At 39.7% G+C, this 18045-nt stretch overlaps 1 protein-coding gene across 1 annotated transcript in view; it reads right to left on the reverse strand.

Moving 5' to 3' along the window:
- ADAMTSL1 (ADAMTS like 1) overlaps nt 1–18045 on the reverse strand; it is a 170129-nt gene that overhangs the window by 106365 nt on the left and 45719 nt on the right. The window contains exons 6-7 of the mRNA XM_037372631.1: nt 12945–13019; nt 9788–9945 (exon numbers count right to left, since the gene is read on the reverse strand). Of these exons, the coding sequence (XP_037228528.1) occupies nt 9788–9945; nt 12945–13019 (233 nt within the window). The remainder of the gene's footprint in view (nt 1–9787; nt 9946–12944; nt 13020–18045) is intronic.

Raw genomic sequence — 18045 nt, forward strand, 5'->3', positions numbered from 1 at the left:
ATGCCCCTATCCTGGATTACACTATGTTTCTTTAGGTGATAGGATGACTGTTAAAATGCCTTTAGACACAATTTCTCACAAAGCCAAACCCAAAATCTATAGAAGGTCCAAATCTTTTTCAAATTTCATCCTTCTTCCCAAAGGAAGAACAAAACAGAAAATGAGTGCAATGGACTGGCTAGGATAGCTGGCAGCAACAGAGCTGCTGTATCAGTATAACAGCTATGATAACCTGTACAGAATCCACTACTAAACGCAACAAATGAGAAGACCAAAAGTTATTCAACAGAAGCAAAGGGAACCCCAAATACACAAAAGCCAGCCCAGCTGTGTCTCTTCTGTGGGTATTCCCCATAACACCCCTCTCATCTATGGGAAGACCATTTCACCACCAGCAACATGTTCCCAAGGTAAGAAAATTCAAGTTTGAGTAAGCCACCTTAATCTCCAGCACAAAATATTTATTAAACTTAGTTTAATCATGACAATACCTAAGAAATTAATATAAAAATTAGGATCCTATTGTGATAGATACTGTATAAAAATAAAATTAACAAAACAAAAAGGCAATGTTTGACAAAAAAGAATTTGTTAAAATGATGAAAACTGAATAAGGTAGGTATCAAAGCTTCACAGTACTTAAAACTGACTGATTTTTGAAATAGATAGGCTTGGGGAATTTATACATGATACCAGAAAAAAAGTTGCAGAAAAAGAAAAGGAAAAATTATAGAGAACAATTTGTCAGAGGAATAGACAATAACATGTCTAAGAAACTGTCTTTATTGCCTAAAATTAAAACCTGACAGTAGATTTCAGATCAGCAGTATTTTAAAGTATGTAAGATTAACAGTAACACATCTCCAGATCCAAGCAGCATCCACCCAGTAGTTTCAGATCATGTACTCTTTGAAAAGCACAGGAATGCAAATTATGTATGATCACATTTAGCTTATTTCCTTGAACAAGCTGCCTTTCCTGACCTTTCCTGACCACAGGAAAATAGATAGAAAATTTTAACAACATTTTTTAGAAGGGGCTTCATGAGTAATGCATGAAACTGCAAATCAGTAATCTCTACCTCTGTTATGAGGTCAGTAGATAGAATGAAAATGAAGAACAGAACTCAAAGACAGGTCCCTGCAATGGGTGATACTTCCCAAACATTGTGGTCTGCTTTGCCAAAGATTCACAAGCGACACTGATAAAGGTAGTTTAGATTCCACTTTTCTTTTAGGTCTCGCTCCAAAGGTCCCAGGCAAAGTTCACATGAGTTAAGAAGATCCTTCCATGGACTGATGACTAGGTAACAGAGAACAGTCCTATACCCTGTTCTTGCAATGGATGAAGGACCAGTGGAATCCCTCAGGGTTGTGTGCCAGGGCATGAGTTGTTAGCTACACACCCACTGATGAAAGCGTAAAGGGTCAACTACAAGCTGACCAAGTTTGCTAATGAAAAAACTTATGAATCATAGCTAAACTGAAACTGTCTGTAAAAGCAGTTGGAGCTTTGGCAGACTAAATTCAGGTTCAGTAAAACAGAAATAATGCCTATGAGGGAAAACAATTATATACCCTAATTATACAGGAAAATGTCCTCCACATTAACTAGTGCTATTCAGAATGGTAGTAGGGTTGTTATGGGTATAGAATCATAGAATCACTTAGACTGGAAAAGACCTTTAAGGTCATCAAGTCCAACCATTAACCTAGCACTACCAAGTCCACCACTAAACCATGTCCTGAGGCACCTCATCTATGCACTTTTTAAACACTTGCAGGGATGGTGATTGCACTGTCTCCCTGGGCAGCCTGTTCCAATGTTTGATCACCCTTTTGGTGAAGAATTTTTTCCTAACATCCAATTTAAACCTCCCCTGGTGTAACTTTTCCTCTTGTCCTGGTGATATTTATATGGGAGAAGAGACCCACCCCACCTGTGTACAGCCTCTTTTCAGGTAGTTGTAGAGGACATTAAGGTCCTGCCTCAGCCCCCTTCTCCTCAGGCTAAACAAACCCAGTTCTCTCAGCTGCTCCTTGTAAGATTTGTGCTCCAAACTGTCCACAAGCTTCTTTGTCCTTCTCTGGACACACTCCATCACCTCAATGTCCCTCTTGAAGTGAAGGGCCCAAAACTGAACAGAGCATTCAAACTGCAGCCTCACCAGTGCCAAGTACGAGGAGACAATCGCTGCCCTGGTTTTGCTGGCCATGTTACTTCCGATACAAGCTGGGATGCTATTTAGCCTTCTTGGCCACCTGGGCACACTGCTGGCTCACTCTCAGCCGGCTGTGGACCAGCACCCCCAGGCCCTTTCCCACCAGGCCCTTTCCAGCCGCTCTGCCCCAGCCTGTAGCGCTGTGTGGGGCTGCTGTGACCCAAGGCAGGACCCGGCACTGAGCCCTGTTGAACCTCACAGGAATGGCCTCGGCCCATCGCTCCAGCCTGCCCAGGTCCCTCTGCACAGCCTGCCTGCCCTCCAGCAGGTCAACACTCCCCTTGGTGGGACACCACTTGGTGTCATCTGCAAACTTACTGAGGGTGCACTCAATCCCCTCATCCAGATCACTGACGAAGACATTAAACAGGACTGGCCCCAATACTGAGCCCTAGTGAACACCATCTGTGACCAGTTGCCAGCTGGATGTCATACCATTCACCACCGTCTTTGGACTAGGCTGTCCAGCCAGCTTTTAACCCAGCATAGAGCACACCCATCCCAGCCATGAGGGGCCAGTTTCTCCAGGAGAATGCTGTGGGAGAAAGTATCAAAGGCTTTACTAAAGTCTAGGTGGACAATATCCACAGCCTTTCCCTCATCCACCGGGCAGGTCATCTTGTCTTAGAGGGAGATCAGGTTCATTGGGCAGGACCTGCCTTTCATAAACCCATGCTGGCTCAGTCTCATCCCCTGATTGTCCTCACACGTGCTCTATGATGGTGCTCAGGGTTATTGGCTCCATAACCTTACCCAACACCGAGGACAGGCTGACAGGCCCGTCATTTCCCAGATCTTTCTTGCCCTTCCTGTAGATGGGTGTCACACTGGCTAACTTCCAGTCTTCTGGAACCTCCCCGGTTAGCCAGGACTGTTGATAACTGATGGACAGTGGCTGGGCCAGCTCCTCCACCGGCTCCCTCACTAACCCTCAGGTGGATCCCATCCAGGGTGGATCCCATCCAGCACCATAGAGTCCAAGTGGAGCTGCAGGTCACTAACCATTTCCTCTGGGACTATGGGAACTTCGTTCTGCTCCTCGTCCCCACCTTCCAGCTCAGGGGCTGAGTACGCTGAGGGTAACTGGCCTTACTATTAAAGGCTGAGGCGAAGAAAACAGTAAGTACTTCAGCCTTTTCTTCATCCTTTGTGGCAATGTTCCCTTCCCCACATCCAATAAAGGATGCAGATCACCTTTGACCCTCCTTCTTTTTCTAATGTATGTGTAAGAACATTTTTTGTTATCTTTTACAGCAGTGGCCAGCCTGAGTTCTATCTGGGCTTTCACCTTTCCATTTACCTGAATAGCCTCGTGACATCCTTATAGTCCTGAGTTGCCTGCCCCTTCTTCCCAAGGGGGGAAACTTTATTTTTCCCCCCAAGTTCCAGCCAAAGCCCTTTGTTTAGCCAGGCTGGTCTTCTTCCCCACCAGTTCATCTTTCGGCACATAGCAATGGCCCACTCCTGCACCTTTAAGACTTCCTTCTTGAAGAACGTCCAGCCTTTGTGGACCCCTTGGTCTTTCAGGTGTGTCTCCCAAGGGACTCTGTTGACAAGGCTCCTAAACAGGCCAAAGCTGACCCTCTGGAACTCCAAGGTTGCAGTTCTGCTCATCTCCCTCCTTGCTTCTTCGGGAACTGAAAACTCTATCATGTCATGATCGCTATGCCCAAGATGTCCTCTGACCAACATATCACCCACCGGTCCTCCTCTGTTTGTAAAGAGCAGGTCCAGGGTTCCTCTGAAAATATCAGCTCAGTGTGCAGCAGCAGTTAAAATGATTAACAGAATTATTATAGAGAGGGAGGAAAAAGGGGAGAACATTACACAAAATAAATACATTTGTGTCCTGATCATTATGTGTAGTTGATTCTTTCTCAACATATGTATTTACATATCATATAATTAATAGATTTATATTAAATACATATTAAATACTTTAAATGCATTTTATTAAATGACACATAGGAAATGGATATTTTCAAAATTTACATTTATACATTTAAATATTAGTCAGAACTAAAATATTTATGTATATTATAAAAATTATGAATATATAACCACAATGGAACCAGAAAAGGGACAGAGAAGGCAAATAAGGATAACCCTTATCTGGATCATCTTTCATAGACATAAAGATTAAATAAAGGAGGACCCTAGGAAAGAGGCAAATTATGATGATGGAGATCTCAAATATAGAAGTAATGAAGAAAAGGGGTAAATGGTAGTAATGATTTCATGTTTCTCAGAGTGGGAAAACCAGAAAGTATCAGTGAAAATATTGCATCAAGGGTTTAAAAATAAGACTAATTCCTTATTTTATACACTGCATAGTTCATTGTGGAACTCCTTCCATGAGCTAAATTTTTTCAGAAAGGCAAATATAACACAAAAAGGCCTATAGAAATTCTTGAAGACTGGTTCCTTTGAGACGTTAGACACAATAGTACAGATGCAACATGAGGGTCAAGAAAGAGGGTCTGCAAGCAGTGGATAGCTTTTATCACTTTCCTGTACTCTCTCTTTTAGTACCTGAAACTAGTTCCTCTCTGAAACAGAAACCTGAGTGAAGCAGACTTTTTGCTTGACCTAGTATGGCAGCTCCAATGTACTTATGGATGAAATACACTAGTTCAGAGAATGACCATGTTCTAAGAACTATTAATAGAAATAATTTGTATTGAACATTAAAAAAACCCTGTAGATATGAAATAGAATCTGTATGTTTTCAAGAAGACTGCTACATCGCTTTCCATCAATTTTACCACATCTGCCAAAATAGGAGGAAAAGGGTAGAATTCTTCTGAACTTGTCCCAAGATCTACTCAAGATAAATAATTATGAAGTGTCTTTTCAAACTTGTCATTACTTGTAAGCTTGACCTAGAAATTATTACAATTGTGGGTTTGTTTGGAGATCAGGTGTGATTTTTAGGACTATTGCTAAAAAAAAAAAAGTATTGATTGCCAACATAAGTTAATAAAAGCTAGTGACACAGATCATGTTACAGACACACCTCCAGGTAGGTCCAATCTGCACTCTACAGTCATGACCTCAGGAAGACGTATTTCTGAAGAGGTAGCATTGTTTTATGATAAAGGAACTGTATTCCAATGGTCTCTTCTAGATTAAGCAAAGTGTTTCAGCCATTTGACCTTGATAACACAAAACTTGTCTCAGTCACAATGAAACCTTAACTCTTATTATTTCTGTGCACTCAGCCTTGATTCTAGCTCATCTATTCCCAGGAGCACCATCCTAACCCTGATTTGCCAGTGCTTCCAAGACTAGATCCTTCACCACTTCCTGCCTGACCTGCACAGTTCTCCAAAATATAAGGCAAAACCTCCTCTGGAAACTTGCTAGCATCAGAACTAAATTACACAGAAGACCCTTACTGTCATCACCCCAAATCCTTGTATGGTAATGTCTCTAAAATTCAACAATAAGCTAGCCATGAACAGTAGGTCCTTGCTGCTAGAGCAGATTTGCAACTTTTGGCCTCTTCCCTAAAGCGAGTATTAAAGTAATTTCTTATTTCATTCCACATGGTAAATCACTGTACGCTCCTGTTCAAAAGTGATTATTTAATCCAGCCCTGGCCCTAGCCTGACAAGGCCCATCAACCACTCTGCCAGCTGGCTGCCTGTACCTGCATTCTCTCCTGCATGTCCTTGCAAGTCCCAGGAAGCTTAGGCTAAGCCCCAGCCTTATTTTCTTTTCTTAACCTGGACTCTAATCAAATGCATTTCTCTCACCAGAAGTTTCTGCCACTGCTAGATCACAACTGAGATAAGAATTGTCTGGCTAGCTCCAGTGACCTGTGTAACTTAGCATTCAGTTTTGAACTCTCTTATGACTTCTTGGACAATTGGTGACCAAAATCCTGATCTCAGCAGTAACTCTGCTCAAGGTAACCCAGACTGCACCATTTCAAAATTAGCCAGCAGCACCCCAGACACCAGCACAAAACAAAACAAAACAAAAGAGCCAGACAGTTTCTTCTGGCAGCATCCCTTAACCAAAGCTTGTCAGCCCTAGCATTAGAAAAGACAACATCAACACAAATCTGTTCCTAATCCAAGAACCTCTAACAGCCTCCAGACAAACATTTATCTGATACAGCCCTGCGCAACCCTGATGTAAAGCTGTTGGTCCACGCAGGTCCTGAAAACAAACCTTCATCTTGATACCAGGTATTGAAAACCAACATAAACCTGGTCTAGTCTATATCTAGGCCAACAGCTTTCTCCTCCAAACCATCCCCAAGCCTGGGCACACCCTTTGCTAGACCCTGTTTTAAACCCACTAGTCTTTTCTGCCTCACACCTCAGCCACAGGGCTAGGGCCCTAGGTATGTGAAAACCACAGCCTGTAAAACAAACCCTGAAATGCTGTGCTTTGCCGGCCTTAACACTTCCTTGGCAATTCCTACCGGCTGTTTCAGCGAGCCTGTAACTCAGGTTGTTCATATTTACAGGGCTGATTGCTTTGAATAGTCAACTGGTGGTTAGTGTCAGCATCACATTATCAGGTGCAGACCCCATCTGACAGTATTGATTCATCCCGCCCAAAGGAGTACAGGCGTATGACATGAATGGTCACTCCAAGTTTCTCCATTTCATGTCTGAAATGGACAGTATTCACAGAGGAAACTTAAGCACAGGCAGGTGAATATGTGATAAATATGTGACCTTGGCGATGCAGCAGATCAGTGGCAGCTCTGCCAATAAAAGGCAAGTCCCCCTGTGTGATGATACTGCTCTGTTCTCTGGATCACCATGTCAGCCAGAAAGATTTCCAAGTGAAACTGACCATCATTTCACCAGGATTTTATCAAATATGACATTTTTTCTTCTATTCATGTAAATCAGAATTTTGTATAAAAAAACATCAAAACAGGGAAATCCTCAGAATTTAGGAACAAAATTCAAGTGAAATTTAGGTTTGCTGACATCTTTTCCGGGGCTTCTGCCTTTCAAACATTAAAAGTTTACAGTGGAAATTTGTAATTCTCAAACTATCCGTATAAGAAATAAGAACATTAAAAACTTGAGTCCTTCTCTCATTTTGTGATAACTCCTTTATTTTTTTTAAAGAGCTGTTTTACTGAATTGTTTTTACCATGTACTTACCTTGTGAAAAGATTGCCAAGAGTTTAGCTCATGAGGAATGTACCACTATTACAAAGTCAAGAAACCTAGCAATTACACGATTCAGCTCCTACAGGAACAGCATGAGGTTTCTTCTTTCAAATTTAAAGCACTCTGTGTCACCTATAAAGAAACTTAAATGCCAACTCCCACATTGAGTTTCTATTTCTGAATTATATTCAGGTGTTTAACTTGACCTCTCTGAATAAGAGCATTCAAGGTCAACTGAAAAGGATTATAACAGTCATTCTGGAGACAATGATCCTAAAACTAGAGTTCTTCTACATCTACAAATTCATCTAGGTCTGTTTGTGTAAAAACTGCCTTGTCCCAGGAAAGTAAATCTTGACACCCGAAGAGGTCCCACTTTGTAAGGAAAACTTGCTAATACTACAGAGAAGCCTTTCAGCTGATTTTCTAAAGAAAAGTACTTCCCCTTCACAAACTGAAGGCAAAATAGTCATGGCTATACTAAGTATATAAGTATATAACTTATATACTTATATATATAAGTTGCTAAGTCTGACATAACTGAGAGTTTGTATGCATTTGGGTACTCCTGTATTAGCCTTACTTCTATGTACATTCCTATATCCGACAAAAACTAACAAATGAAATATCCAGAAGCTAAAATATTTTGTTAGAAAAATAATTAAATAGCATAGAATAATATCCTTGTTGCATGAAGTACCTTCTAAAGTACCTTCCATAGCTGTTTATTAAAAAAACTCAATGTGATTCAAATGCAAGAAATCTGTAAGTACCTTATCCAAAGCAAAATCTAATGCTAATCTTAGAAAAGATCCTACAACTCTGAACAGGGGTTTTGTTTGTGCATTTTTCTGTATCTACTTAAGACAGAGGATAAGTCAATAAATTAATACCTGCTGAGCATGCTAGTCTGATTTTCAAAAGGTGAAAACACACAGCAAAACTATTAAAACAGTTTAATCTCAACTCAGCAGTGTCTGTTCTGCCCATTCCTAGCCAGCTTGTACACTCATATTGGCCAGAGAGTCATCACACAAGTAGGGTACTGCCTTTGATTTAATTAGTGCTTCCTACTTTGCTTTGATAGAGAAGGAAATGCAAGCACAAGCAATAAAGGTATTTTCTCTGTCAAAAGGTAACAGTAGAAATACCAGGAACACAGTCCAACCCTCCTGTTACCGTTTCAGGGCCATTGGTCTACACTACCAGCTGTCCCCAACAGGTATGTGCTAACCAACCAAGATGCCTTAAATTCATAGACAGCACAAATAATGCAAAGTAAGCAATATTGTTTACATTGCACTAAGTTCATAATCTGGATATCATCTGTAACACAGGTAAAAGGCTTTTAGACATTTTGAATTGGCCAGGATCTGTTTAATTAAGGTATTTTCATTATGACCTTCAAAGAGAAAAGAACGTATTCTTCAGGTCAGGCTTCTCCTTGTGAACCAGTCCTGATAATTTCAGCTTGCCTTTTATGCTCCTAACATACCACGATGGGTAGGGGACAGTCTACAGGGCTCTGCCATCACCTGAGCTAACCATTCCAGTCCAACAAGCTCAACTTATTTCAACCCAATCACTTACTGCATTTTCCAATTCACTGTTCAAACTTCTAGCTGCCATCAGCTCTAGGTTAAAGCAAATGTCATCTGCCTCTGGGGTCCATGGGGTAAAATTTATATAGTCCTGGATATGATACAGGTTTTACAGTTTTACAGCTGAAATCCTTCAAGTTCCTTGGACCTACTGGAAAAGGATTTATTTCATTGTAATTCCCAAATGTTCATTTTTTTACGTGTGTTTTCCCACAGAATGTGTGCACTGCTTCCAGCAATGTGTTTTATATTACCTGGAAGAATAGAAATGCTCTAATGGGAGGAAACAATTTTATTCTTATTGCCAGTGCAACACAAAGCAGAACTTTGAAATGACACCATTTCCTAAGCAAAGTCATCCCATTTATTTTGGAGCTTGGGGACCTCATTCTCCCCTCTCTTACAGTCTTCAGTGCAATTACACTAGCATAAATGCCACAAATTATGGGCCAAAGATACAGACTTTCTTTTTGCTTGTCACAGAGAAAGCAAGCTGCATATTATTGATTTATATGTACCTCAGCTTTATACACAGAAAGCTGTCTGCTTTTTCTTGTAATAAGTTCATCTTTTCTCTTTAGGGCATACCTTGGGTATGCCTTTCTTGGCATAAACTCAGTCTCTTTCCTGAGGAGTGTCCAATGAGGCTTTCATCAGATATTAGCTATAAAGAATTTCATGTAGAGTTCAAAAGCGACCCTAGACTAAGCTTTGTGGTAAATGTATACTGGAAAATTAAGATCTAGAAAAGTCTTTAATTTTTCTAATGAAACCTGTCTTAATGTATGTTGCTTTAAGAGTCAATGATCAATGATCCTCACCTTGATAGTGAAGTCTGCAGTGAGAGGCCCAGATATTCTTAGTATCTCCTTGTCAGGAAACTTCTGGAAGTCGATGCTAGAATTGTCCACTAGGAAGGAGCCTGTGGAGCTGAGGCTGTTTTCACTCTTCACACCCTGGAGACTTTTGGTTTCTAAATCTGACAAATAGAAAAAAATTATCAGGAAACTAGAGCAACATGGCTTAAGGTAAAGGGAAGTGAGAGCAGAAAAAGAAAACCAAGACAAAGTAGTGGTGGTGCAGATTTGCCTCCTAAATTAGTGATAATCCAACTTTTTTGTTCTTTTCCAGAATTTATTCACATTCCCATGCTTTACTTTTCTTTTTCCTTCTTCTTTTGGTTTTTTTTTTGGCTTTGTTCAACCCTTAGATTTCTAGCTCTACATTCACCTCTTCACCCATAGGCCATGCCTTTACTCTCTTCCAAGACATCTTAATCCATTCCTTATCAGGTATATTTGCTGTCATTTAAGTCACTCTGAGTAAGTCATGGTTCTATGTGGAGCATAACTCAGATGTTCACCCATGAGTGCTGGCTTTATTAAGTCGCTGTTCCCTCTTTCAGTTCAAAGGTGGGTCATTAACCACATGTTGCTGTGATAGACAACTAACTGAAAGCAAGACATCCAGGAAAGAAAGATCAGTATGACAGCAATCCTGACTCCTCTCCAGAAGTAGTGTGATCCATCCCAGTGGAGCAGGAGGGGAAGGTGAGTACTGAACTCACCTGAGCTCTCCCTCCAGCTCTTTCTGCATTCACAGCTCCGAAAAAGTGGATTAATTCAGATACTCTTTGGTAGCAACAATTTCTTCTGATTGTTAAATCATGATAAAGATATTAAGTGATTTATTAAATGGAAATCAAGTCAGAAAGATCTGTTCCATCGAGCTAGCCTCCCCACCAACTCCAGATTATGCTTCACAGAACATTTACCAGTAAACTATTATTTCAAAGTGACAATGCCTTTCATCATGGATGGCAAGTCCATTGTAGTCCTTTCACATGTATTTGTGAAATTATGTACAAATCTTCTCCCACATAGAGAGGCATCTAAGGCAAAATCTGAATTATATGGGGACATACTAGTAATCTGTGATGGAATCGTATTTTCAAAGACAGTAAATGGGAGAAACATTTTTATTAGCATTTATTAAGTTGTTAATTGGGGGAAAAAGATAATTGCAGTAATTAGACTGCTTTTAGGGATGGGTCATGGGAATTAATTCATGAAGGAAGTTGCTGAGACAGTACACTAAGAATTTGCTCTGTATTAATGAATTCCTTGGTTTTCAGTGAGACTAGTTTCTTCCTTTGTGATTCGCTTGGCCATATATTTATTTCTAGACAAGGCTGCATGCATCAGGGATAAAGCTGGTTTTAAAACATATATATATAATCAGCCTCATGTTGATTTCTCCCACAACCAAAGTTCACAGGGCAAAATACTCCCTCCCCACCAAGTGATTGTAGATGATACATATATAAAATCCTTTGATGGGTGAACAGAAAGATTCATGGAGACATCTGAAACAAGAAATACATGTATTTGGACTTACTAATGTTTACACAGGGCAGTTAATCTCAATCTCAACCAGTGACTCAGGCAGACCTCACTGATTCAAATCTTTTTGTCCTGAAATGTGATATGGCCTAAGTGAAGACAGTTTTAGATCAATCTCTCTTGCTAAATTCTCATTTCTCTCTAAGCTATCTTATAGCTCAATTTCACTGGAAAAATAATACTAGTACAAAAGTTTTCTACCTTGGGAGAGAACATCTATACTGGAAAAGAAGACAGCAGAGAAAGGAAGACTGCAAATCATTTACTGGGAAAATAATAAGAACCATACTGAAACAGCTCAGGAATATCCAAAGGGCCACTTAAAACTGAAGTACAGGCAGCATTTGAACTTTTAAGAAAAACATAATATATTTTTTCTTAGTTTATAACCTGTAATTTGCTGATAACACAGCTCTAAATCTAAAGAACCATTAAAAGGTTATGGCATGCCCACTGCTTTCTCGACACCAGCAGTGAGTACAGAACAGGGCTGATAAACCACCCCTTATTTTGCCACTCAGTGTAAGTTCTTTGGATGAAAGAAATCTAGAGAGTGGGAATGATTTTGTGTTTTACCTCCTTGCTGACACTAATGTTTGTATTTACACTGACAAACACAAAGGACTTTATCTGGTCTGTGCTACAGAAAAGTCCTATTTTCTTTTGGAAAAGGAGAAATGGAGCCCTACTTATCTTACAATAATTTGTGCTTCTGAGAGGTTATGCAGTATAGTTTGTGGTTTTTCTGACAGTAAATCCCATTCACCAACTCTACTGTTCATTTGCTGCTGATGAAAAAAGGAGCAGCTTGTGAGCAGCTACTACATTGCAAGGTAAGACAGGGGTATGCAAGGAATTTCTACTCACAGAATAAATGGATTTACCTTCAGCTTTCCCAGAGTATTCTCAAACCCTGAGATTCTTCTCCCAGCAAAGAAAAGGGATATACAGCTGCTGGGATACATAGCTTCCTGTCAGATGGAGCAGGGAAGTGTTATAGCCACCAAGTCACAGGCTAACAGCACTCAGTGGTCTTAACTCTTCGGAGCAATATGACTACTAAGGACCATGGTTTGACTTATGCAAGCGGTTTCTGATCTTTAGACTGTGATTCTGTATGTGTGTGCATGTGTGGATGTGTGTGTGTGCATCTACAGGAGTGAGAGAGATTATCATATCTGAAACATGTTAAAGTCATCAGCAGTTTGATGGCAAAGCTCAGCTGTAGGGAAGCTTATACTTTAGTGTCCTCAACATTTCTTCACTCAGTGGTATATATTTTATAATTTTTAAATAAAAGCACTTGGCACCAAGTGAGTCTACCACAGGATAAGCAAGCAGAAATGACTGAAAAATTATGGAGGGGCAAAGGATTCTGCAATGTTGGTCAGGTTTTGCTCTGAAAAGTATGTACCACTGATGTAATTGAGTCTGAGGAGAGCTTCTGAGGGCAGGACTCATCCCTGTGTTGAAATCAGTGATCTTAGAGAGGAAAACCAGAGACCACAGTGTAAACAGAGCACTGCGGGTTAACAAGGCTTTCTTAAACAAATGTAGACTAACTTATTCTACTTACATAAATGATCGGGTCCTTTCAGCACAAGGCGAATTTGCCTGCTTCCATAGGGAATAGCAACCACTGTATCATCCACTGCAGGAAGGCAAAAATAGGTGGAGTAAATGAGCAAAGAAATTCCCATCTGTTTTCAAATAAGCAGCAAAACAGGTGTTTACAAGGCAGTCAGAAGGCAAGATTTCAGACCAGTGAAACAGCCCTATAAATTATGAGAGAACATTCAAAATCTGAAAAAAGAAATTATTAAATGTGGCAAGAATCTTCTACTTAGAAGAACCCAAACCTGATGATATTCTTTATTCTCAACTCCTTCACAACCATTTCTGGATTTCAAGAATACCTAATAGCTTTCTGTTTCACCACAACTCCACTTAAATCTCTTCCAAGTATTTTGAATTGCTGTTTGTGGTGAAGTAGAGAAGCATAAACCTATTCAGATGTTTCACCAGAACAACCCTTTCCTTCACGTGATTCTTTCCCAGTTGAATTCTACAGCTTCTCCACAACCCTGCCCATGCTAGTGATGATCTCCCACTGCCTTCAGGCATGCCTTCGCTTTCACACCTTCTATTTTAATGACTAGGAGTGCTGTAATTCTGCTTCCCTTTCAACACCACTAACAGAAAGCTCCTGGAAAAACAGAAGCCTATTCAGCTGTCATGTAAACAGGTCTTAGAGCAGGATCTTGAACCAATGAAGCCCTTGGGAGCTTTGCCAAGTGGATTTAAACTGAGGTGTAACTTAGCATGTAGGTCAAATCCTGCTGTGAAAGTTAGTTAGGTCAGCATTTCTAAAGGGGCAGCAACCTCATGTCCTAAAGGAAGACAGGGAGGCAAGGTGTGAAATGATGCTAAAAAATGCTCCCAGTTCTCTGCCTGGGTCGTGGAGTGGGTGCCCAGAGAACAGTGACCTGGGCTAACCAGCATGCCTAGGTTTTCCATTCACCTTCCCCTGTCCCTTCTGTCTCTTTTTATGACTACAAGTTGGGGAAAAAAGTATGCATTCCTAACAGGATGTTTTTTTGGGGAAGTACTAGACAAGACAGGAATGAAGCCCCTTTCACTATATGTTCATTAGAGCTGCTCACATCTGTGTCGTGTAATGCCTGCTAGCAAGAACTATAGCTCTGCTCTCAAAGTAATGTGTTGCTTTGCCAGGTAGGGCTAACTCAGCCAATAAAAGCATATTATCTTTCATCCAAGCATGAGCTAGGGCCTTAAAGTTCCTGACTAGACCTAACTGGGGAAACTGTTCCAGCCTAGCTAAATCAGGATTCTCAGTTAACGGCAAAATAGTTATTAATGTTGTTGTTTTATGTCAAAAAGTGAAGAGGCAACAGGAAGGGGGAAAACTACACGAAACAATGACTTTTTTTAAACAAGACATTTATTAATCCAAACCTATAATATCTCAAAAATGTGAACTAGAACCCTTTTAAATTTTAAATTCAGTCATACACCATAGGAATTTCTGACACTTATATTGGAGAGCTTTATGGGATTCATACTTTTGTGGCCTCTTAATATTGCAGAAGTGAGGTGCCAAATGTAGGCAATCTCATAAAACTGTCACAAGAGCCGTGTGGAGATAAAGCCTGTTCATGTGCCCAGATTCCTCTGAACCTTATCTTCATTTTCAAAATCTGACTGGTTATGTTTCCTCAACCTATCCAGAATTTTCAGTCTCCTAAGACTTCTGTAACACTGGGGTTAAAGTCTATTCAACACACATTCTGTTCATATACGTCTCTGATACCACATTAATTAGCAATGATTGACGTTTTTCATTTCTATCAGAATTAAAATTTTCTATTTGAAAAGACAAATATTCAAGTCTTACAAAATTAATTGAATATTGATATTCTAATGCTGATTTTATTGGTATCATTCTGGTGCTCATATTCAAGATACCCAATTGGGATAAATACATTTTATTCATTTTGGGGAACAAAGTCCATGAGTTTGACATACAATTTTGCTGTATATATATCACTCTTATTGGAGTGAGTCAGGGAAAACAGTAACTTCAATTTTTAAAAAAATATTAATCATATTTTTACAAGTCTTATTTAAAGATAGTCCCATGTCATTATTATATTTGACCATCTCTCAGCTATGAGCTCTGGGCTAGAGTTAACAACTCACTGATACATCAGAGAAAAATCAGACAGTTTAAAGATCATGCAAGCTTACATATCATATAATCTTAGCATGTCTTTTCTGCCCCAAGGTATTGCTAGGACTGTATTTCACCTGATCTTGTTGCTCTCCATTTGAAATCCTAGCACACTTTACGTGAACTGCAAAGCTCTGGGGGATTTATGCTTATCACAGTGCTTCCTGCTCTCACAAAGCAGAAGCAGTAGGGATTGAAGAATAATTTCCTGAGGTTACAAGTGATAAGAAGGAAACATTTCCTGTGAAGAGACATGTGGAAGTAAGCATAGCAGTATTTAGTCACAGCTCACTACAACAATAAGCAGAGAGGCAGATTGCGGAGCAGCCACGTAGAGCACTCTGAAGGGGCACAAAGGATGTTAATGTGCAGGTAGTTTCCTCCAGAGAAGATGCATAGGGAAGCAAGGGAGAGTCCCAGGTAACTGGGAGGACAGTGGCCCAGGGATGTGAAGAAAGTGCAAGGATTTAGGAAAAGGTTATGTATTAGTTACATACCTCAGGTTCCTGTGAGAGATCAGTTTCTTCTGGTTTTGGATTTTGAATTTGGATTTTGTCCAAATGGTCTAACTGTCAGTTCTCATGATGAAAAATTCAGTTGTTTCTATTTCCCCATTATTAATGATGTTCAATGGAAATCTGGAACTGTAACTATTTTTGACAACCATGGCAAAAGTAATCAGATAAATATCTATTCTGCCTCAGCACAGCAATTTCTACATTTCTCTTTTAAAATTAATCTACTTCACTAGTAGATGTCAATCCTCTTTTACAGAAATACTACCTTCACAAAAGGTGATCAGCAGAATTCATCCACCAATTATGGGATGAACTTTTTAGCTCCTTGGTGAATTCAAAGAAGCCTGATTACATTTAGCTTATCTCCACAGGAAGATACATACACCCTTTCCAGAAAGAGGTATTATAAAAAAAAGTATCACTTTCTGCAGACTTAGAAAGATTAAACCACCCAAGCATAGGACTTGGAGAAAAGGATATTTCTGAAATGAACAAAGCTTTTTGTGGCTTTATTTTTTTTTTTTTTAATAAGTAGAAACAAGATCATAGACATAGACACAGGGCTTTCTTTTTCGTAAAAATGTTGGAGAGAATTCGATGTCACATTGCCTCCTGCCCTGCTATGCTTCTGTTTCCGAGACCACTGGGAGATCTGTACTAGCCTTATAAATACTGAAGAAGCTGTTCCTGTAGGAAGTGCTGTTTAAAAGCTCTATGAATTTCTTCTAGTACTGTCCTCCTATTCCTCTGCATGATACAAACAGCATGGAGAATGGAACTGGATATGACCACCAAGAGAAAATGAATTCAGGATGATTAGCTCAAAACTGGGTCTGGGGTGTTCTGAGATACAAACAACTTCTGAAACTAATTGGACAGCACTGGAATAAAGGTCACTGTACAGTTTCCTTACAAAATTGAATGCTGTGCTCTGTTAGGCAAACAAAAATTCTACATGACCCCACAGTACACCTCTGCTGATATTTGGTCACTCCTGCACGTGCCCCTTCTGATTTTTTTCACGTCACAAGTCAGTCTGGCTTACATAGGCTTTTCATGCCTTGTTCATACCACAGACAAAATAGGCACAATTCTTGAGAAATGAGGATTATTTTATAGAGATAATTTGGAATTAAGCTATTGACTAGCCAAATGTAATCCAGTCATTCTACCAAACAAATCAGTCCCTGATCCCAGATATACTTATGTAGATGTGTTTACAGTGACAAACAAGCAAGAAGCTGACACAAAGTGCGAAAGTGACAGGTATTCAAACAGTGCGAGGAGGATAAATGCAAAAACCAAACAGCAGATTTTTAAAAGCTTTCCAACATTTGAAATCTTGAATTTTTGCAGCATGTACATAAACCATTTGGAAGCAAACCTCAAAAAGAATTCATCATATTAATTCACATATGTGAAGGAGATCCATAAGTGTGCCTTTGCAATTGTGAAAAGCTGATTTAAAGGAGCACTTAGTTTTAATATATTCAAAACTCATACTGTGTTGCATAACAACATGTATGTCTACAGCAGGGGAGAGAATAATGCTACGTGGTTTATGGAGTGCATGCAAAATCATTCAGTTCTGTATAACAATTACTTGCATGCAAATGCACCTGAACAATCCATTCTATGACATATTTTTCACATTTGTCTCACTCTAAGACTGTGCTCTCTGCCATCTGTTCTTCTACCTCTATAGCATTCTTTATACTTAATAGCAAATCATTGTGAGTAGGGATGCTATTTTATAAACATTTTAGTTTATAAACTGTGCATAATATATTAGTGCCTTTATCCCAGTAGAAAATAGAGGAGCACCTTTTTTACCACAAAGCAACTGAAAAACAATGAATTATTCCTACAGGAAAAGACATTTGCCAAAAAAAAATATAAAAAAATACTATCATGTCTCAAGCAGCCTGGAGATTCCTGAATCTGTTCATGCACATTGCACAATGAGGTGAAATTCCATTCCTTAATCTTTGTGAATTATTTCCTTTGCCCTCTAATGTGTAGTTCTGCCTCAGCAATGGAACCTTTATAAGGATTATTCCTTTCCTTCCTTCATACAAAATAGTTATTTCTTCCTTTCTTTCTTTTTCTTTCTTTCATTAATTTTCTTTCTTTCTCCCTTCCTTCCTCTTCCTTCCTTCCTTCCTTCTTTCTTTCCTTCCTTCCCTTTTTTATTCTCCTACTGTCTCCCTCTCAGTTAGCAAACCCAGACCCAGATGTGCACTGTGCTAACTGCTGCTCTGTGTGCTGTGCTCTGTACCCAAGCAGTTATTCTCTGACAGTGAGAGTTTTTGTACAAAGCATCTCTCTCTGTTCTGCACAGAAACTGGATGTTACCTATACTGGAATCCACAAGTGTACACACACGGTCTTCAGCAGGTGTTGCACTG

This window comes from Falco rusticolus, chromosome Z (assembly GCF_015220075.1).
Source record: "Falco rusticolus isolate bFalRus1 chromosome Z, bFalRus1.pri, whole genome shotgun sequence".
NCBI classification, from domain to species: Eukaryota; Metazoa; Chordata; class Aves; order Falconiformes; family Falconidae; genus Falco; species Falco rusticolus.